This window comes from Camelus ferus, chromosome 7, assembly GCF_009834535.1.
Source record: "Camelus ferus isolate YT-003-E chromosome 7, BCGSAC_Cfer_1.0, whole genome shotgun sequence".
Lineage (NCBI taxonomy): Eukaryota > Metazoa > Chordata > Mammalia > Artiodactyla > Camelidae > Camelus > Camelus ferus.
The window spans coordinates 8703864-8726575 of record NC_045702.1 but is presented as its reverse complement, the minus strand read 5'-3'; the positions used below and the strand labels follow the sequence as shown (position 1 = coordinate 8726575).

The window sequence follows — 22712 nt, the reverse complement described above, 5'->3', positions numbered from 1 at the left end:
TGGCTCTTTGGGGTTAGAGCCAGTTCATTCTCTCCCTGCTGAATTTCCTCAAAGGGTACAGAAGTTTAGGTTCCTGCCCACAGCCACCCAGACAGAGGCAGAATCAAACTACGTAGACACAGCTTTAATTGCCAAAGGGCTGCCAGTACCTAGGAAAATCTAACTTCCCTGACAGTAGCCTCTCCATACAAAATGCAGAGAGCTTATGAGAAATAAAAATGCCCTTTCCTGTAAACACACACACACACACACACACACACACTCTATAACACTACACCAGTACCCTCAGCTTTCAGAGGATAAAGAAGTGATGTCATTAAGTCAATGCGTGATAGAAAAACTTCCTCAAAACTCTGTTCCCTAAGATTCTCGCTGGAAACTTAACTAGGTCACAGACAATTCACAAAGCAAGAGAAATTCACTTATGTTCCAGCCAGCTGTCTAATGGTTGAGAAACAACTTGTCTGGAAGTCAGGACTTTTGAGTCCTGAGTTCAAGAATTCTGGAGTTACCAGAAGCAAATTCTAGCTCTGAGTCTTAATTTCTTGTCATTAGTGGGTTGTGTGGAGATATATATATATATATATTTAAGTAGAGCACAAATCCAGTCAAAAAAGGGAGCAAGTTTCTAAGGCAGTGAACTTTGTTTTTGTCTTTCTTTTATTTTCAAATTTTAGATCATGAACTTTCATACACTACAGGTAAATAAAGAATACATAAAGACATCACATTTATCTTCTATCCAGATTAAACAAATGTTGACACTTGTCATATTTGCTTCACACATCTAAAGTCCCTTCTTCCTCCCCAGTCTATCTTCTTCCCCTCTCTAGAGGTAACTACATGATGAAGTTGGTGTGTATGCTTCACGTGCCTATTTTTATACTTTTAGTACTTATGTAGGTGACAGTAAACAACATATGATATCATTCTGTTTTAAAATTTTTTATCCAAGCAATATCATACTGTATAAATTACTTTTTCTTACAAACATTTGTCTTTCAATAGTTTTTTCATGAAAAATAGTGTGATGGACACATTCATTCACTTAACTGACACTGTTCTCAATCAAGGGTGCGACTAGACATCCTAGAAACATCCTATAGACTCGTGTTTAGGCGGTTTTTTTGATGCATGTATAAATTATTTTGTCACTGCTTCTTTCCCCCCACAACATTATGTTTTTAATATTTATTGAAATTGAAGCATATTGATATAGATCAATTATTTTAACGACTATACAGTAGGCTAATATATTGATATACTGTAGTTTATCCATTCCCCAACTAAGTTGTTTCCAATTGTTCACAATGGCAGCAATAAACATCTTTGTATGTGTTTTTCTTGTGCCCAAGAGTTTCTTTAAGTGGACAGCTAGAGTCACTGTGCCATAATATGTGTACATCTTCAACTTTGCTAGATATGACCAAACAGCTTTTCAATTTTATACTCTGTTCCCTTATGCCAAGCAATGTATAAAAAGTACTCATTTTTCTATATCCTCATCAACCTCAGGCTTTTAAATTTTACATCCGGTAACTGTTAAATAATGTCTTATCATTTTAATTTATTTTTCCCCATTTACTAACATTATTGAGTATCTTTTCATATATTTATTAACCATATGGTTTTCTGACTTCTTAATTCATATTCTTTGACCATTTCTCTATTGTCTCTGTTGGGTTGTTCATCCCTCTCTCTCTCTCTCTCTCTGTGTTCCTATTCTGGGTTCTAATCCTTTGTTGGTTATTAAACTTAGCTCTCTATTTCTGTCACTCATCACAAAATTTATTCCCTAAGCTATTCACAAGAACTTCTTTAAAAGTGTTTCTCTTTTCTCTGAAAAAGCATGTCTGAAGTGTCACTTCCATGTGACAGAATATTTAACTTTCACACTATTTCCACCCAAAGCTTGTTTATTAATAACTGGTATTCATAGCACGTGTAACATGGAGGCCTTTAATGTGAGATCACGTTTAGCCTATGCTAAAAATCCAGACAGAAGCAGCCCAGCACTGAAAGAATGGGATTGCTTAACTAGCTCAGAAATATCTAAGCAGAGCTCCACTACGATGGATACAGGTGACACGTCCAGCCTTGCTCAGCTGGCCAGTTGTCTAAAGAGTTTTTCTTCAGACATTGCTGATATTTTAATAAGGAGCCAGTATTAGGGGAAAGGGGCAAGATAGATGTAGAAGAGAAAAGGAGAGATGGAATGCAAAAGAGATGGAAAGGGTGGCAGAAAGAAGGGGGCACACAAAGATATGGGTAAATACGGGAAGAGAAACAAAGGGGGAATGGGGAGAAGTGGAGAGAAAACAGATTTGAGAGTGCACACACAAAAAAAGGGAATAAAGAAGGGTGAGCAAAAAAGAGCGACAGAATGGAAGAGTGGAGAGTACCACAGCCAAGGGAGAACTCACAGAAAGAAATGTGAAAGCAAACAAAGAGATATTTACCACCGGAGGATGGAGAGAAGAGGGAATGTGGAGAACCGTCTTTGTTCTATAGCCACTTGCTGAGAACAGAGGCTGCCAGGTGAGATCACAGGCACCTTCCCTCCCTTCTTGGCCCTCCTTCAGCTCTCCACAGACCCATCTATCGCATACCTGACAACTCGGCCGCGTGCCCATCTGCATCTCCATACTCAAATTCCAGGGTGGGGCAGTCCACAGAGCCCTGTAATGGAGAAATCTTTGTGGTAACTTGGGAAAAGGGTGGAGATTACACTCTCATTTCATCCTCTTCCTCTCCTGGAAGCCACGGTTAGATCAAGGAGGCAACTAGGAGAGTCTCACCTGGGCTTTTCATTCAAGAAGTACCCTCCTCCAAGCCAAAATTAGAGGCTCAGTGCAGGACCAGGCTGAAGATTCCTACACGGACTCAGAAACTCTGGGTAAAGGGCCAGGATCATAAACAGATATGAAAGCTGCAATCTGTGCCCATATCAGATCTACATAAACATGGATTAGAAGAACATCTAGCTGATTTCTAGAAAAACAAGATGGACAAAAACAAAAGAGGCAAACTAGATTGTGACCTAAGCTCTGTTATTAACTCACTGTATGATTTTGTATGATCTATTCTGTGGATCACAATTCCTCATCCATAAAAAGAGGTCCTTCAGCTCTAATATTCCACAATTTTAGGATTGTCAAATAAGATAGCATTTCTACTTTAAATTGTATTAGAGGCTAGATTTCCTATGATGTTTTATGTATAAATTTATAATCCTATTTTAAAAGTATTTTTAATATAATCCTACCACCTAACCTCTTTAAGCATTTTTGGGGTATTTCCTACTGGGATATATTAATATATATGAATTAAAAAATTTATAAATCTCAGCTCTTGTCACACACTCTGTCACATATTATGTAATCTTGAACATGTTACTTAACCTCTTTATGCCTTAGCGTGGTATAAAAAATATATTTGGTCTTTGCCCTCTTCCCCTTCTTCCTGGCACAGAGCTTCCAAAACCTTTGGAATTTCCTGAGCCATAGGAGTGTCTGTTATTCATAAGGAGCCCCTGTCAACCATACTTGAGTTTATGCTAATAAGGTGATTCACAGTAAGAATTTCAAAGGAAGGGCTCCAGGGAGGGGATGAGGTTGGAGACTAAGCTCAATCAAGTGGCCAGTGGTTTAACCAACCATGACTAAGTAATAAAACTCCATATAAAAACCCTGAAACAATGTGGGTTGCGCACACCAATGTGTTAGGAGGGTAATGCCCCAGAGAGGGCGTGGGAATTCTGCACCACCCCACCTCTATACCTTGTCCTATGCCTCTCTTGGTTTGGTTGTTTCTGAATTGTACCGTTTATAATATAATTGTAATTGTAAGTATAGCACTTTTCTGAGTTTTGTAAGTTGCTCTAGGAAATTATCGAACCTGAGAGGGGCAGTCATGGTAACCCCTGAATTTGTAGTTGGACAGGCAGAAGTGCAGGTAGTCTGCAGACCCCACTGTGGCTGGCATCTGAAGTGGGGGCAGTCTTGGAGGACTGAGCCTTTAATTTGTGGGGTCTGTGCTAACTACAGGTAGTGTCAGAACTGAATTGATATCAGGGTACTGTTGGAAAATGACAAACTCAGTTTTCTCATCTGTAAAATGAAGATAATTCATAGGATCATTGTAAGGACTAAATGCGTTAATATAGGAAAATCAGTTAACACCACCCAGCACTTTGTAAAACTATGTAGGTGGTTACTCTACTTAGAATTTTACTTACTCTACTTATAATTTTAATATTATATTATAAAGACAGTTTCCTCATATATTAATATGAGGAAAATATCACTGTAACTGTCACTCTAAACAGCTAAATGGATAGATATCTACTTGGTTTACTTAACCAATTCTCTATTGCTGAACATTTGTTTTTAGTTTTCCTTTACTATATACATGATGCTGTGATACCCTCATACATTTTTTGATATTTAGGATCTTTCCTAAGGACAGATTCTTATAAAGGGAATCGATGCAACAGACCTTATGAATATTTGTATAGCTCCTTGTACATGACAAGCTGTTTTCCAAAACCACTTTATCAATTTACATTGCCAACAAGGTGAATCATGTTTAAATCCAAGCAAAGATTTTCAAACTTCTGGATTACAGAGACCAGTAAGAAAACAAAGATGGAGGGTGGGGAATGACATAAGGTTGTTGATGTTTTATTCTGCTAAGCAGAGACTTTAAGAATATTAAAATATATTAAAAATAAATTAAAATATATTAAAAATATATTTTAAAATATATTTAAACATTTTTTTAAAAAACAGTTTAATACCCCCAAAATAGAAAGGACAAAACATCAGAATAAAAGAGACATTAAAAGCAGCTTTTTAAAAATTTTTTGACTGTAAGTCAAAGTATAAGTAAATTTTGTATCATATCCCAACACACATCCACAAAACTGAAACAAAAGTTTAACAAAATAAAATTTACCATTATAAGTATTTCCTATTAATCTGTTTCTTAAAAAATGTTGGTCTGAACTCACTGGCCACCCTCTGGAGTTTGAAAATAATTGTTTTAAATTACATAAAAGTTAATGTATTGAACTACATTTTATGAAAAACTCACTTCAACACCCTGAATTTTCCTCATTTTGCCACAAACCAGTTAAACTTTGTCAAGGTCTTTGGGACCCAATTAAACCAGGGGATCTGGCTGTAAGAGGCCTGAGGTGAATCCTTGGTTAGGTTAAGAATCTTTTTATTAAGCAAACAATTGTTCTCTATCTTCCTTTTAATGTTAGGATGTCCATACACATTGGGAGAAGGTAGGTTAATAGTGCCCCTATAAACAGTGATGTACAAGAAGGCTCTCATGACTGGTGCCAACAGTAATTCTCTTCCAGTAATTCTTTTTAGAAGCCCTAGAGAGGAAAGAAAATCATCTCCCCAAGGACAGTCTTCCATAGGAATGTGAAAGGAGGGGAGGAAAAGCAGATACTCATCTATGAGAGTTAAGCAGAGAGCCTGGCACCTGGGTGTTGTGGTGATAGAGGATATACTGACAGGTAAGAGCAGCTCTCTGGCTGCAGTGGAAGGTGGAGGAGAACTAATGTTTCCAGCCAGCCTTTGGCCAGGCAATGAGCTCAGATGGAGAACATCACTGCAGTTGTTCATTTTCAAGCATGGGAAGTGCAGCTGCAGACAATCAGGAGGTTAAATGCAGTGCAGGTGGAAAGCCCTGAGTCTCTGGATACTGAACTCACTGGCAAGAGTAAAGTACTATCAGAGCCTTTTCCTGGAGGAAGACTTCATAGGTAGGGAAAAGAACGCCCTGGTTCAAGAGGAGTTTTAATTCCCCCACAGATACCATTCTGAAATTATTTTATTCACTCCCACATTGTCTGTCTCTCCATCACCACTAGAATGTTAGCTCCACGGAGCAAAGACCTCATCTTGTTTACTGCTGTATCCCTAGTTCCTAAAACAGTGCTGGGCATACAGAAAGGACTAAATAATTAATAAGACTCATCTCATCTGAGCTCAAAAAAACCCATTTGAGCAGGAGCAATGTCTCTATGGGGGAAAGGAGGCACAGGACACCCTAAAAGGCCAGATTAACACTGAGGCAAGAAGGGAGATGATTTGGTGTATAGAACCCTGATCCACATGGTAGGAGGGCTGAGCTCTGCTTCTAAAAGGTGGTGTGACTTTGGGCCAGTCTTTTTGCTGCCTCCACTTCTCTCTTTTAAAAAATGGGGATGGAGTTCTACTTGTCTGTATCAAAATGTAATGCATACGTGAAATCCCACTGGAAACTGAAATTCAAACTACTATTCAAATGGTAAACCATGGACTGGGATGCCTAAGACATGGCTTCTAATACCAGCCCTTGATGATGCTGATAATACAGTATTAAGAGCCACGATATACTAACCAATTACATGCACTGTGCCTGCACTGAATTAAACATTTCACATTAGGCTATCTCATTTTGACTTTATCACAATTCTTCTGAGATAGGTAGTGTTAACCTCATTTCACAGATGAAGAAACTGGAGCTCAGAGAGGTTGGGCAACTTGCCAAAAGTCACACAGAGAGTAAATTGTAGGGCTGGGATTCAAAGCCTCAAAACCTGACTGACCCCCAAAGCCTGGTCTCGAGCCACTATGCCATTGTATGATATTGGGCAAGTTACTTCTGTCTCTCACTTCTGTAAAAGCAAGGGCTAAAACCAGGTGATCTCTACAGACCCTTCCACATCTGACACGCTGTGCTCTCTTCTCCTGATCCCTCGCTCAGATCCAATTCTACTCTTGGCTAGTTGATGGAAACTGGCTGGCTGAGGGTGTGTGTGTGTGTGATGTTAACTCACTCATTTCATCCTCCTAGTTACGATTTCTTTTCAGAAGAGGGAATATTCATACTCCCATCTGCGGGTCTGCATCCTGGGACCGATGCATTCACTCGCTCCGGTACTGCCCCGTCTGACTCCTGTCTCATTAACCCTTACGGAGAGAAGGGTCCTGATGTCCGTGGAAAGCACGCCCTCAAGGGCCTGCCAACACGGGGGGTGGGGGGGAAGGGGACGGGCCGAAGCCATGCGGCTCCTCCGATCGGCTCGGGAGCCTTGGGTGGGAGGGCGGCGGCCCGCACGCGGGCCCCTTGTTACCGCCGCGGAGTTCCGGCCTCCCACCCCTCAGGCCAGTCACTCAACCTCTCCGCGCCCGTTCCCTCCTCTGAACTCGGCGACGCCAATTCCCACTTCTGGGGCTGCAGCGATTAGTGAGATACATATTTGAAAGTATCTGGGACGCTCGATATCGCGCGACATCTCTGCGCCCCCAGAGGCCCGGGGACTAGAAAGCCCTCGGCCCGCCGCAGGAGACGGGCGGAGAGGGGTCAGGAGCTGCAGAGCAGAGTCCAGGCTGCGGCGGACCCCGCAGGCGCCCGCCCCAAGGGGCGGCTCGGGGCGCGCCGGGGGCTCCGGGCGCGGGAGGGGGACGGGGCCGCAGCACCTCAGCCACCGCTGCCCTCCCCAGGCGTCGGGTCCCGGCCCCAACTGAAGCTCTCCCGGCTCCTCACCTCCGACTCCCGCCGCTGGCTTCTGAACGCTTCCCGGCCCTTGGGCGCCGCCGCCTTCCCTTTGCCGTTGCCATTGCCGTTGCCGTTGCCATTGCCATTGGAGGGCGGGCTCCCGGCCCCGGGCGCCGCGGGGTCCTCCATGCGGTTCTTGCTCTTGGTAGCGGCTCCCCTCAGTCGCTCAGGGCTCTCTGCCCGAGGCGACCCCGCAGCCACCGCGCGCCGCGAGCCAGCCCCGGCCCCTCCACAGCTATTGGATGCGGCCACTCTCAGCATGCCCCGCCCCGCAGTGCGATTGGCTGTTCGACCTCTCCGAGCGGGACTTGGAGGAGGTGGGGGCTCATTCAAGGTTTTTTGGGGGGGGGTTGGCCCCCTTTTTTTACCCCAGTTCTGCGGTGTTGCTGGTAGCCTGACACTCCTGGGTCGGCTCCCGGCTCCACTTGCCAAATTCTGGGCCTTAAGCTCTGGCTGGTTTCTGCTTCTCCCTTGGTGTCCCTCAGCACTCACCCCCTCCCAAATAGCGACCTTTTCTGGGAGCTCTAGTCTCCACCTCTTGCTCCTCTGCAGTCACCGTTTCCCCATGGCCACAGACCTCTGCCCCCAAATCCCGGCTCTGAATATGTCCCAAATCCCGCTTCAGTCAAAAGGGAGGGATGGCATGGCCGGTGGCCATGGGACACTGCAGCAAAGGAGGGACTCTCCCTCCCTGGAAGCTGAGATTTCTCAACTCGGAGTGACTGGAAGATTGGGGGTTGAGGGGTGGGGTGGGGTGGGGCATTTTTACTTCACTGAAAGTGCCGGTGCCTTGTCGGGCTGCTCCAGGCCATCTGCTTTTCTCTGCTGGAGCAGGGCACCTTCCTCATGGAGTGAGCTAGGAAGTACATCTTGACTGGAGAGTAAGCCCCCACCTGCTCCCCAGTCCTTTCTTTCATTCTAAGATCCTTCCTAAGGGCTCAGTGTTACCTGGGGCAAACAAGGCTGTGTGGTCTGTCCATTCTGCAATTTACCTAAAAAGCAGCTTACAGTAAAGATGTAGCCATTCTGGGATCATAAAAGAAGCCCCAAACAAGCAGCAGAAGGGGAATGAGTGGGACTGATCAGGGGATTGTTGAACTGCCATTTTGTTCCAGGCATTGTACTAGACACTTTCAAGATATATCACATCTGTCCAACAGGTTGTTTTCACTAATCCAATATTACTGATAAGGAAATAGGAACTCCCAGAGATTAGTTACTCCTTGCAGTTCTCAAGGTACCGTCTTGTTTTGGTGTGTTTGCATATGCTATTTTTTCTCACTGGAGTAAATGCTGTTCTTCTTTTGGCTAACTTTTCCTCTTCCTTAAAAACTCTTATCTAGTCATCACCTCCTCCTCCAGAAAGCCTTTCTTTTGACCCTCCTCAACCCACTAAGTCTGCTGGTATCAGCCAAATCTGCCTGGATCCACAATCCTTAGATTTTCCACTATGTCCCCAAAGTAAGGGGCCCAAAGGAGTCAGCACTCCTCTTCTTGTAGGGACAGCTCTGTCCCTTTCCTAACCATAACTCTCCCTCACAGTTTCCTCTGCTAATTAGTAGGTGACACATAAAAGAAGAGTGGAGAGAGCGGCGAGCACTCTGGAGATTTCTGAGTTCCTTTCTATCCCTAGTCTTCCACATCTCCTTACTATACCAACCCACCATTTTCCCTTTCCTTTCTCATTCCCACCCACACCCTCAACCTGGCTATAAGCTCTTTGAAAGTAGCTTTTGTTCATTTGTTTATATCTCGTTTATGTATGTTTAACACAGGGTTTCTTCTGTATTATCAACTGAAAAATTACTTGTAGGGGGCTGTCCTGTACACTATGGGATGTTTAGTAGAATCCCTAGCTTCTCTTCACTAGATGCTAGCAGGACGTCCCCCCCCCAACCCCAATTGTGACAACCAAAAGTGTCTCCAGATACTGCAAAATGTTCCCTAGGAGGCAAAATTGTCTCTGGTTGAGACCCACTGGCTTAAAGAATTGAATTGATAATGAATTTCCAAGAAAGTCCCTGGCTCAAGGCCTAAATTATTTGATTTTGGAAAATTTTTCAGGGTATAATTTTGTTAAACTCTTAAAGATTCACACTCTGCTTTCAAATTCACAACCCACGCCTAGCTCATCACTGCTTCAGCGTGGTAAACCTGCCACAGCACAGCCCATTAGGGTCTCTTAATGAAAGAATTTAATTTTTCTACCTCTACTCTTCCCAATACCTCTCCTCCTAAGCAGTCAACTCTCTAGGATTGACAAGCCCAGAATTTCATATTCTTTTTTGTGAGCCTAGTCAATCAGCAGGAACCCCAACAGTGGTGACAGACAGGAGTGGCCACTTTTGAGGCTTTGTTCCTTTTTTGACCTATCCTTAGGGCAGAGGGAGTCCAGAGATCATCAAATGGGAGTAGTATTGGGGACAACTCTCCATGCCCTCTGGCCTCTATATAAAGCCTTTTGCTGAGCCTAGAGCTCCATCTGGCTTCATTTTGAGAAAAGGGGTTAAAAAAATGGTGCTCTGGAGATTGCAAAAATCAACACAAGGAGCGACTTCAATCCAGGTTCTTTTCCACACTGCAGTGGAATGGGAGACAGTAAACATCAGACACCTATCTGACCATTATAGGCCCAGACTTTTAGAGCGTGTCATAAGGAAGACGATATCTGGAAACAACTACTGGATGAAATAACAAGAAACCACAGATTAACTGAAAACTTTGAAATTATAGGCCATGGAATTGGCACACACGCATTTTTTTTTCTTAGTTTATTTCTCAACAAAGAAGTGGCATCCATCAATACCATTGACCACAGAGGTACCCATAAATATACCTCAGAGCTAATTAGGTGTTGGTCTACATCTTGCAGAGATGGCTTCAGAGCTGAGTTATTTTTAAACTTACGCTACCACTTTCCCTTGTCCCAAAGATCAGGTATTCTGAGGCTGCTGGCAAGAGGGCTGGAGGTAAAAATAGGTATATTTATAAGAACCAAACATACCCCTGTCCCTGTATAAGCATGCCACTTTAATCCACAGAGGTCAGTTATGTGATTAAATAGATAACATCTGGCAATGAGAAAGCTTAAAAGTAAGATGCAGGAAGTCTTAAAATACCTAGCTTTTGTGGATATTGGGCAGCCAGGATAAAATAGTAGGAAAAGGACAGAACTCCCATTTCACCCCATCAGGAGCACGTGTGGGTGTAATGAGACAATGCAAGCTCTGTAGGGCCCTAGACTGAGACAAAGAGTTATGCAGTACCAAGTGTTTACTGGGTCTTTAACCAGTATTCTAAACATTAAATCAAGTCATTTAATCCTTACTCTAGGAGATAAGCATTGTCCGTTTCACAGGCAAGAAAGCTGAGGCTCTGAGTGGTTCTATAATTTGGCCAAGACACGCAACTTGTAAATGGTAGAGCTGATCAAGTCAGCCTGACTCCAAGCTCTTTCCACAATACCATGAGACAGAGAAATTACACAGCAGTGAGCAGCCTGGGCTTAGTCTGTGAACCCGAAACTAAGACCCAGGTACCCAAGGTTCCATCCTTCACAAAAGGTGTCAAGCTATGCTGTAGGGAAGCAAATCCGGTCAGCTGGCTCATTCTCCTCCTCAACTAGATTGGGCCAGCTTTGAGCCATTACCAACTGCCCAGGCTATTCCAGCCCTGTGGCCCTTGGTTTAGATTAACAGAACTCAAAGTGGCATGAAATTCTGATAGGGAAGAAAACATTTTGCATACATGATGTCAAACTAGTTTAGGTTGTCAACTAAAGAAGGTGGCTATCAGAAAGCTACTCAAAAATGAGTACTCTACTGGTAGTTGAGAAAGAACAGGCAGTTGGACTCATCCTCTGGTTATGATGTAGTCAGGCAAAACCTGGCTGAAGAGAGAATTCTCTGCCAGATTCATTTCTTCCTTCTCTTTGGTTGGATGTAGTTAGGTGTCAGGGTCCTTTGGTCCCAAACCAAACTATGGGATGCTGGCTTCCTGTGCTCTCCAGCTAAGGGCAGCACACAGAGGGCTTGGGGGACCAAGGACCAGGCTGTAAGTACTCTCTCAACTACCCAGGGTGATGGCTCTGAGAAAGCAGGTTCTTTATACACATAACGGGGTAGGCAGCAGGGGGTGGTATTTATGAGTGGAGTGACCCGCTATGGAATGAGAGACTCACAGCTAAGGCCACTCAAACACGCCTATTGGTAACTGCTTCAGCTTTTCACATCCTAGCTCTACAGCAAGCTCTCCAGCCTGTTGCCCAGAAACCTCTCTCATCTCTGAATTCCTAGTTCAGCAAGGAATACTCTCAAGACAATAATCCATTTTAAGAATATTTTATTTATCGTTTGAGATTACATATTAATTAATTATTGCTGATCTAATCCAATCACTTAGACATAAAGATTTCCAAGAGCCTCTCAGAAATGGCAATCCTTAGAGGTTTTATTTCCTTTTAGTAAGATGACAATGAGAACTAGATGATTATTTATATATATATATAGTATGTACGTACGTATATAGAGTTTAGAACTTGTCCACATATAATTTGCTGGTGTTGCCTAGTTTCTTTCCATAATTTTCCTTTATTAAAAAAGCTTAATGCAACAATGCATTTTGATTTCTCTTTTAAAACCAGGACAAAGTTAATTTTGAGAAAACCACAGGAGCAGCGATTTCAGATCTGTTCAGAGAAAAGCCAAGCAGCAAAAAAGCTTTGCAAGAGTATGTGGCCATGGGGAGCCGTGCTCATATGGGAAGGGAAGACAAGGAGGTAGGAGGGCAGAGGGAAGGTAGACCAGATATCTTTATATATTTATTTTTTTTTTTTTTTAGTGAGAAAAAGAAAATTGAATATTTCCTTTAAGAAGGCAAAAAAGACCTTGAAAACTAGCACAAATTCATTGTAGAGAAAATGGTAAGAATCCCTACAGGCCAGGGCCACATATAAAAAGTCTTTCCCATGCTTCCAGATACCTAGGATGCGTCTAAGGTGAGAGCTTGAGGGAAGATGACATCTTTGTTCTGATTACAAGGGCAGAGAGAATAATGACCAAATTCCAACACCAAGGTAGAACCCAAATACTCAGGAGGCCTGGACCTCCTTTTCCTTAATGGTTGGTGACTCAGGATCCCCTGAAATTCAGAGGCAAATACCTCACCATGGGTAGCAACACTGGCAACCTAACCTAGAAGCCCAGTGTGGCTCCTTGTTCATTTGGAATGGGTCTCTTCACTACTGCAAGGCAGAGCTTGCTCTGTCAGGACCAGCAGAGTGAGCACCACAGGCAGCCAGGCTTTGCTGAGAAACAGCAGGCTGTGATATTTGGCCTAAAACATAATAGGCTGGAGTCCAGATATCTGCCTAATGGATTCTACTCTGGATGTAAGATGAGCTACAAATCTCATTTTCTGAATCTTCTGCTAAAGGGATTCAGTTAATACAAAAATCAGAACTGGGAAGGCAAAAGGAAGAACTGCAATAGCCCTGGTGGAATTTTCAGCCTTTATGATCTTCTTTATGAAAGAATACAGCCATGTATGTGGCAATTTTCTAGTACTCGCTAAGACATAGGTCTCTGATGAACCAGATTCTATGGGCTGAGCCAGTATGCTATTTAATGAGGCAAAGAGCCATTTACCTAAGGCCCACCTCCCTACCTCCAAAAGGAAGGTCACTTCCAGACTAGCTCAGGATATATGTGAAGACCAGGGGAAGCTGGAGAAGGTGGAAACTGAGGAGCAGAAGGTTATAGTGATCCTGGGTGGTTTGGTGTTTCCTTGAGTCACCCTGGTCTTGAGACTTTGAAGCAAACCATGATAGAAAAAAATGGAAAAACAAGCAAAACTTCAAGTATTAAATAGGGATGGCAGGGGAAAAAAGGGCTCATTTCATCCAAGATTCCTAGGGCCACTCCAGACTTAACTCCTAGAACCAATCTGGTCCCAATGGAACCCTTAAGACCAATAGGTCAGTCTCCAAAAGGAATCCAATTCTTAGGTGGGATACAAAATTTCAGGCTGCTCACATTATAAATTTTTTGTAATGGTGGAGTTGTTCAAAAAACTACCTCTCTGAAATACAGAATCTTAAGATGGAAGAGGCCAGAACATAAAAAGATATGCCTGCAGAGAAGAAAGACGACAGACCAAATTGCAGAGACATTAGATTTCAGTTTCATCAATGGCAATGACCAAAGGGATGAATGTCCGATGAGGTTCAAACTAGTCAAACTAGCTTTGATTATCTGGATTCAGTTGACAGTGTCATCTCTGTATAGCCTACTCAGTTAAGCTGCAAAGCCCTTCCCAGGGGACAAATAAATACATTCTGCTTCTTTAGGGTATTGAGCTGTGGGCCTGAAAGACCTGTCCCATTTCCAAAGTCCTGCACTCCCAAATCCCTTGAAAGGTAAGCCTTTTCCTGCTCAGTTTCAGAAAGTTTTAGGCAATAGGAGGAAGTTTCAGGAAGCAGTGTTTCACAACAAGCCTCCTTTTATGAGACAGTGCCAATCTGGAGGGAGCTTCCCGGGAAACTATCCAGTTAAATGACAAGGAAGTAAAATTACAGGCTCCCGTGGGGCTGGCCCCCACTTCCTGAGCAGAGGTTAGCTGGGTTATGAAGACAGCAAAACAAATGTCTGACAAACATCAGAGCTGCTGAGGAAATAATAGGGGCACATTCCTCTTGGAACCTGAAAGTGTTAAAATGGACATAAATATTCAAGAAGAAAGGAGTCCCGGGTAAGGAAGGAGACCCACAGCAAGTACAGGCAGAGCTGAGTTTTTGGTGTAGCTGCCAAAGCCACAACACTCCTTCCTTCCCAGCCATTGTATAAAGAAGGCAGTGATAGTGATGGTCAAGGCTGGGAACCCAGGCCAAATGAATTCAGTGGTTTCCAAAAGGCCTCACCTAGGGAAGGGCCAAAGCTGAGAAAGGCAGCTGTTAAAAACTTATTCCAGAAAACCCCCAGAGAACAAGGAATCTGGAATCCATGGACTAACTCCTGAGCCTGGACGAGAGAATACTGACCAATGCTGAGGACTCAGAGTCAATGGGGAATCATTCGAAAGACGCACTGGGAGCAGCTACCCCATTTCTTTCCTTTCTCAGCCTGTCCTCTGTGGCTCTTACAGCCCTTGGGGCAGCAACCACACTCTAGGCCAAGGCGACAGGCACAGGATTCTGGATTTTAATAAATAAATAATCTAACATACAGGATGAGCACGGCGGGCAGCTGATTGGAGAAGCAGCTTGCTGGGTTCTTTCCTGTATAGGAGTGGAGAAAAGACTTGGAGTTCTATTCCTTAAAACTTCTTCTGGCTTGAGTTACAGGAACTTAATACCTGTAGGGAAAAATAAAGATGAGACTGGATGTTATCAGCTTGTGGGGATGCTGGGACATGAAGAACCTGCCTAAAGGTGTAACGGGGAGGCAGGGACTTTTCTGCAGTGTATGGTGAGAGGAGCTAAATGGACTTTTTCACATCAATGAAAAAGGCCAGGATTTCTCCATATAGAGATGAATATTATATCAAGAAGATGAAATGGCAAATTCAGGAAAAGGAACACTATTTAATGTCTGGAGAAGACCTCAAAGAGTCCTTTACAGGGGGCAGTGATGGGGAGTGGGTTTATTTTTCTGAGTTCATGTAAATATGGTAATGGCTGCAAAGACCAATTCCAGTGCAGGAAGCTCTTCACTACCCAGGCTTCCCAGTTTTCTGGGGAGCCCAAGGCACCTGTAGTAATTGGGCTTGAAGGGCCCATTCTTGTTGAGTCCCAGATACTTGGCCTGTTCATCTGTCAGCTCGGTCAGGTGGGCATCAAAGGTGGGCAGGTGTAGGCTGGCCACATACTCATCTGGAATAGACCACAAAAGACCTGGAATAAGCATTCAAGCCTCTTGTCTAGCAATCCTCTTCAGCCTTAAAAAGTTGGAAAGCGCCTTCTAATTCTTGGAGCTAAATGAAAAAATGTTCAACTTTTGCTTACTGGATCTCAATTCTAAGAATGGTTGCTTGAGCCTAAGCTCAGTGCTTTTCAAAGTCCTAACATTTCTTCCTTACAAGCTGTTTCAGCCCTGAACCTTTCCTTCTCCCCAGAAAAGTGAGGGAGATGTGAAAGAAACAATAGGCCTTAGAGTCTAAAATAAAGGATGGGAGAGTAGGGGGGGTCTAAAAAGCGAGAAGCTCCAACTGTAGTTCTACCTTGAACCCTATACTTTGGGTCACTCAGAAACAGACACCTGGGGGGAGGATATAGCTCAAGTACTAGAGCACATGCTTAGCATGCACAAGGTCTTGGGTTCAATCTCCAGTACTTCCTCTAAAAATAAATAAATAAACCTAATTACCTCCTTCCTCAAAAAAATAAATAAATAAGAAAACTCATTAACAGCTTTATAAAAAGAAAGAAAGAAAGAAAGAAAGAAACACTAACACCTGCGGAAATCTGAAAGGAGTGACTAAGGACACGACACTGTTTGCTTTGCTTTCACCACTCTTAGCTCTTATGGGTTTCTATTTACCTTCTCTTACCTGAATACATATTATTCAGAATTTTTGTGTCATTTCCTATGTATTTGTCTGGTCTCTCTAACTTAATTATACATTCAGTCAGAATATGGACTGTTCTATTTTTTAAAATATCTTTCCAAAGTGCCTTTTAAAGGGAGAATATGTTGCCAACTTCTAACAGTTGCTATGCCTTTAATGCTAAAGCAAAACAAAACTAGAAGCTGATTTATGCCCTGATCTTTGGCTCAGGAGTTTATAAACACACTGTTATCAGTTCAGGTGCTTGAGGCAAGCTCCTTAAAAATTTAAGACAGTTTAATATTTCTCTTATACAAAACAGCCACACAACTACACTCTTAACAGCAGCTATTCAGAGTCTTTCCTTTGGCCTGAAACAACAGGGTCAGTGTTAGAAGGCGTAGAATGAAAGTCTTCTTGGTCTGAGAACAGTTTGGTAGAGGCTATCTGGCAGCCTAGAGCTGGAACCAGTCAGATGTCACAAGGTAGGAGACGATTTTCTCTCTTGTGGGGAGGATATTTTTTTTTTTTTCCTTTGAGATTCTTTTCTTGTATAATAGACACTTTGGGAAAATCCTTAAAATTCACAGGCAGGTAAACTAAATCACAGCACAGTGTTGTGACTTGCTTAGGGTAACCCGTTTGAAAAATGTGACAAATCAACTGGGGCTGGAATCTAGGAATTCTAGCTCCTACTTTATAAGATGAAGATACCTTTTTTCTATCTCTAAGAAATATAATGCCCCCAAACTTCATTTAGCCCCTGACTCTGAACTTCTTGGTAAGGATGGGGATAGAATAGCTCAAGCTTACCCATTTTCTTGGGCAACAGGTAGACATCCTGCTTATAGCGGCCCTCAGGAGCATTGTAGAGCTCTATCAAGGCAAGAGCCTAGAAAAGCAGAGAGACGGATGCTGACATGCCATTCACAGCAACCCACCTCTTACCAAATGAAACCCTGATGGGCTAATGACCCTCTCCAGCCCACTGCTTCCCCACTGTGGGGGCCTTACCTGAGTAGTGGCGGTGATGGAGAGCACAAAGGTAGGCACTGTGGAGCAGCTGAGGTTCAGCAGACGGCCCTAGAGGGCAAGGCGTGACACACAAATGGGTTGGTTAGATGAAGTCTTTGGCTTTGAGAAGTGAGGGAAGAACACCACTGCCATTTTCTAAATACTTCCCAACTACTATGCTGGACAAAAATCAGGTATTCAACCAATGGAAATGAATCAATTGACATTTAAGCGAAATGTTAACAAAATTCTGGAAAATCTGATGAAGGTAATAAGTTAAAAGATTTCTGGGACTATTTCAGGGGGTATATCTTCTGTATGTTTTGAAGGAGGTGAGTTCTGTATGTGCCTTGCAGGACTGTAATTCAAAAATAGGAATCTTTGGCTACAGAAAAGTTTTTTTCTTTTTAATGAAATGATAGGAAGTAACTTTTTTTTGCTAACATTAAAATTATAACTTTTTGAAAGATATCAGATGAAGTAAAATCTGATAGTTCTAAATTAAAAAAAAAAGAGAGAGAAAAAGAAAGAACTAGAAATGGTCACATGACCCTGAGGCTTATGCCAAGGAAGGGTGTATTTCTCTTGAATTTTCTATTTTCTACAACAGAATATCTTCCTTCTGATGCATTGCTATTCCTTTGAAAAGCTGTCCTAAACAATGATCTGGTCAAATCCAAGGACAATCTCTCCAGGTTGTGATGGAGATATATTTTGATTTAGGAAGCTGTAAGGATTTCTGTGCCTCTTCCTCAATTTGGTTCTCCTGAATCCAGGACAGCTATGTATTTCGAGCGGGTGACTCAGAGAGTTAGAAGGACTAGAAACTTCTTCCAATGCCATCCTTTCCTACTTTATTTCCGAGGAAGCTTGATTACCTTTTTTGCTCAACATAGTAGCCAAAAACAAAACTAACTGTGTTAGTTGCTTTTGTCACCAAAATTGCTAGACAGGGACCTCTCAGGGCAACTAGCAATAAGTCATCAGACAGTGGGCTGACATTAAAGCAATTAATGAATATTTATCAACCTGCCCATTCCCTCCCTGTACATCCTTCTTTACAGATGCCCTGAAGTCTTTGAGAAGGTGAGATAAGGTGAGGAAAGGTGAAGAGAACAGGAAAAATACTCAAACATAAATTTAAGCATCCCTAGATGAAGACAGTATATGCTTTACATTTTCATATTCAGTTTCTTTAATTGAAAAAAACAATGAAAATCAAAACTCAAGGAAAGTATTACTATCCTCCTTGTTATCTTGGTATCTTTCCCTGAAGAAGAGAAAGTATCAAGGTAAAAACAGAGGGCAGTGTTAGAGCTGTCAGGAATCTAGGACAGGGAAGAGACACTGTCAAGAAAGGAAAAGTGGCTAAATATTGACATGGAAGTCTAAGTGGAAAGAAAGTCAAGAGTAAGGCTGAGCTAGAAGAAGCTGAGAGGGAAGTATCAGCCACACAACCGATATATAGCTGGGTATCTACTATACTTCTGGCTCAGCTTAGGGGAATGGACACTCAAAAACAGGGGATCTATTAGCAAAGACATGACCTTCCCAGAGTTTGCTTAAGATTGTCTGAGTCACAGTCAGGAATATCTACTTTGTGCTTACTGATTAAACCATCCCACAAATGACATTATCTCTTTGTAAGCATCACTCAAAGTGGCATTGGTTCTATCTGTTAATTCTTTCCACAGTAATAGTCATTATCTGACTCAACCTGCAGAGTGACATAGAGAGACAGGATAATTGGTGAAAAGTGGGGAACCAAAATAGTTTCTTAATTGCTGAATGAAAAGACCTTTCATAGTTAGATGTAAAATCTATTGGTAAAGTAGTTAAGCTTGTGCTTAAGAGATGCAGAAAGGATGGGAGAACATGAGGAGGAGGGGACCTGGGTACTGCAGTCTCTCCGGTCAGGGGTGAATCTCTCTTACCAGCCTCAGGTCTTACCTCTGCCAGCAATACTATCCTCTTGCCATCAGGCCATATTACATGGTCAACTTGGGATCTCACTCGCTCCCAGGTCAGTTCTGGTGTCCGCAGACTCGCCTGGAACACAGACAGCAAGGATACCATCAGCCATGCCAAGCCCCTTTCTGGATCGAAAGATGCTGAAGGGAGCCATTTCAAATAGCAAGTCGAAAAGAGCAACCAACATGCCAGATGGAGAATACCTGTCCTGGGTTGGTTAGGACTGTTCCATTTCAGGGAATTTAATCTTAGGCCCAGCCAGGGAGGGATCACTCAGGATGTCATTCCACAACATATACTGTACGCCCACTGACTGCTGAGCACAGTAAAAGGTGCTATGGGAAATACAAAAGAAACCAAAGACATGGTTTCTGCCTTCAAAAACCTTGTACTGTAGTTGGGGACACAAAACAATACATATGTGAGGGGATAAAAGCCTTTAATACTTACAAAGCAACATGCAAACAAGTGCAGATTAATACAGTGCAAACTGAATACATAAGTGCTGAAGGGACACAGAGAAAAGGAGTGTCAGAGCTGAGTGAGATTAGTTAGAGAAGGCTGTATGTCCTACAGGTAGCATGCCGGGGCCCAAGGTTCTGCCCTCATGTCCCAGTGTCCCAGGTTCCACCTTCTCAATGATGGTGGTTCACCCTAAAGATCAGAAGCTTTGTGACCTAAGTGCAAACGTGAGGTAGCCTTTAAAGAAATGCTTAATGGTGGAGTAAAGCTCCTGGTGGCTCACCCTCCATCCATTTCTGTATATTGTATATTCCGAGAACAAGAGAAGAAATGTTAAGTTTATCAGCAGCAGCAATCAAACAACAGTCACAGGGTTTAGACTTAAGATAATAACTTTCTTCTTCCAAGAGGCAATGCCTAAATTAGAAAAGGAGTCTGTACTCTGACTACCCACTGGCTCAAGTTGGTAAAACTGAGAAGTCCTGCCAAATAGTAGTTTGCAGATAAATAAAGAGAAACACTTTAGTTATATAATAATCACTTACTGAGTACACATTATATTCTAGGCATTGTAGCAAACGCACTATTATAGATAAGACTGTGGACTCCTCCCCTGGACTGTGAGCTATTTACGGACAGGGACTGTATCCTCCCAATCTAGTGGGAAAGACAGGCATATAATTATATTTCATTATATTCAGAACTTTATTAGTGGTCTGGACCACTTCTTTATTAGGTAGATGAGAAATATAAAATCTCTTGAGATGTCAAGTTTCATAAATTGATTCAACTTTTCTAAAGGGCAACTGGGCTAACAAAATTTTATATACACCTAATCTTTAACTAAACAAATTCACTTTTAAGGCTCTATCCTATGGAAGTAGTTGCTTAAGTTCAGAAATGTAAGTGCCCAAGAATATTCAACCCAGTATTATTTGTAATAGCAAAAATGTAAGTCAACAAGGAAATGTCTAGGTAAATCAGGATAATTCCATACAACAGAATAGCATGCAATTCTTAACAAATAAAGAAGTAGATCTGTATGTGTTAACATGAAGACCATACGTTGTTAGGTGAAAAAAATCAAGTTGCAGAAATAACATACTATAATCTCAATTTCGTGAATTTTTAATTTCTTACTTTAAACATATTTATAGTTTGAACTGTAAACTAAGCAAGTATTACTTTAAAATTAGAATTTAAAAAAGAAATTTTACAAATAAACACTGTAAATAAAGTTTAAAAGAATTTTAGCAAACAGACCATTTTGGGAAGTTAAGGACATACAAAGTAAATTATTCAGCCTTTAGAAATATCATGAAGGACCATAACCATGTAGAGCCAAGAGACACTTCTTGGTGACACTGACAATTTTTTATTGAGATGATGGGACTTTAAAGGATTTCAAGTTCTTAGTGTTTCACATTCCTAATCTTCCATTGGACAAGCAATCTTGGTGACTGGGAGTAAAGAGATGGCACAATGATTAACAAAATCTCCCGTCTTAGGAAGGATTTCCTGGGAAAAAAAGATACGGTGGAATCAAGGAAAGGGCACTTCCTATGAACATTATAAAATAATCAATGCTTAGTAGAGGTGGTTTACTAGAGCACTGGGATGGCTATGATGCAAGCAAAAGACCTGAGGGTTTAAAATGGGGTTTGAAGAGAAACTTGGTTATCTCTAGCACTGCCCAAGCAGCCCCAATAACCTATTAAAGTCTACTTGGCAGTTACACTCCTTGAGAGAAGGGTTTTCGTTGGCTAGCACAGTTTTACAGGAATTTCTCTTAAAGACATCCAATTGTCTTTTCTGTGGATTTACAATCACTAAGCAATCTACCAGGAAACAGGTTCCCTAAGCCCACTCCTTTCCCCAACTAGGTGTACCTCCCACTGTGGTTCTGGTCCTGCGAAGCACAGAGTCAGCAGCAAGTCTCAGGTTGTAATTCTTCAGCTGGCAAAAACTTTTAAAGCATGTGCACATAATGGTTTAACTACTTGAGCCGTGAAGCTGACAATCATACAGGCTGTCTGTGTGATACATATGGGTAAGCAGGTCTCTTTTCAAGAGAAAGGAAGTATGTGAAAGGCTTGCCAAAAGGCAGCTAAGAGCACAATTCCTATTGCAGGTTCCGTAAGTATTCATGGTATCATTTCTCAGAAAAAAATACATAAATGACTGATGTTTTCCATGAGCTATTCCTTCCTAAAAATGCTGCAGTCAGTATCTCAAGGTTAGGTAAACTATATATTTCAAACAAAAAAGACCCTAAAATTTTTGATTACTAAAAATATCTGGATAAAAATTTACCAGATCATTCTCCTTTGCAGCTTGGGCTGAGTTAACTTACAATGACTCTCCTCTCTTTTTATCACACTCTGCATCCAATTTATTTAGCAAATCCCACTGGTCCTACCTTCACTTCTTGTCACCTCCACTGTTTACCCAGCTAATCCACGCTACCATTTTCTGTTGCTGGAAATACTGAAAGAGCTTCCTATCGTCCCTATGACCACTCAAGCTCCAGGAGTGTTTTCTTCATACAACAGCTGGGGTAATTTTTAAAAACATAAGTCAGGTTTTGTCAGTCACCTGCTCAAAACATTCCAATGGCATCATTTGTACCCAGAATAAAATCTAAAGTCCATAGCATGGTGTATAAAGTCACCTGCTACCTCCTTGCTGCCTCTTATTCTCAGTGGCATCTTTTCTGTTCCTCAAACACATCAAGGACATTTCTACCTCATGGTCTTTAACTAACCATTCTCTCTGAATAGAATGCTCAGATGGCTTGCTCCTTCAATTCATTCAAGTTTTGTTTTTTTTTTTTAAACAGACAAGCACAGAGTCACTATTGTGGTTAGAAGTTGGCAGCATGGGAAAGGGGAGGAACAGATGGGGAATTGAGGCGTCGTTAAATACAGCCCCCCCCACAGCAGTGCCTGGGGGGGGACTTGGTCTGCTTCAACCCAAGAGGAATCAGGAGGTCAAAAGTGGTTTGGGAAGCCAGAACCATCAGGGATGGAGGGAGGAGGAGGAAGGTCCAGGGTGGGGTGGGGGGCTGTTTGGCAACTAGGGTGAAGGGCCTGCCCTCTCCCTGCTGGGATCCCCCCAGCCCTTCTGGTCTGGAAGGAAGCGAGCAGTCTGCAACCCCCATG

At 42.3% G+C, this 22712-nt stretch overlaps 2 protein-coding genes across 2 annotated transcripts in view; both read right to left on the bottom strand.

Annotated features, from left to right (window-relative positions):
- Positions 1–7692, bottom strand: part of STRIP2 (striatin interacting protein 2) — a 40045-nt gene extending 32353 nt beyond the window's left edge. Inside the window, 2 exon segments of the mRNA XM_032483318.1 lie at positions 2610–2679; positions 7552–7692. Of these exon segments, the coding sequence (XP_032339209.1) occupies positions 2610–2679; positions 7552–7692 (211 nt within the window).
- Positions 7693–11887: 4195 nt separating this feature from the next.
- Positions 11888–22712, bottom strand: part of AHCYL2 (adenosylhomocysteinase like 2) — a 143552-nt gene continuing 132727 nt past the window's right edge. Inside the window, 6 exon segments of the mRNA XM_032484362.1 lie at positions 11888–14913; positions 15310–15430; positions 16918–16996; positions 17119–17187; positions 19069–19219; positions 19221–19297. Coding sequence (XP_032340253.1) covers positions 14907–14913; positions 15310–15430; positions 16918–16996; positions 17119–17187; positions 19069–19219; positions 19221–19297 — 504 coding nt within the window. The 3' untranslated portion in view covers positions 11888–14906.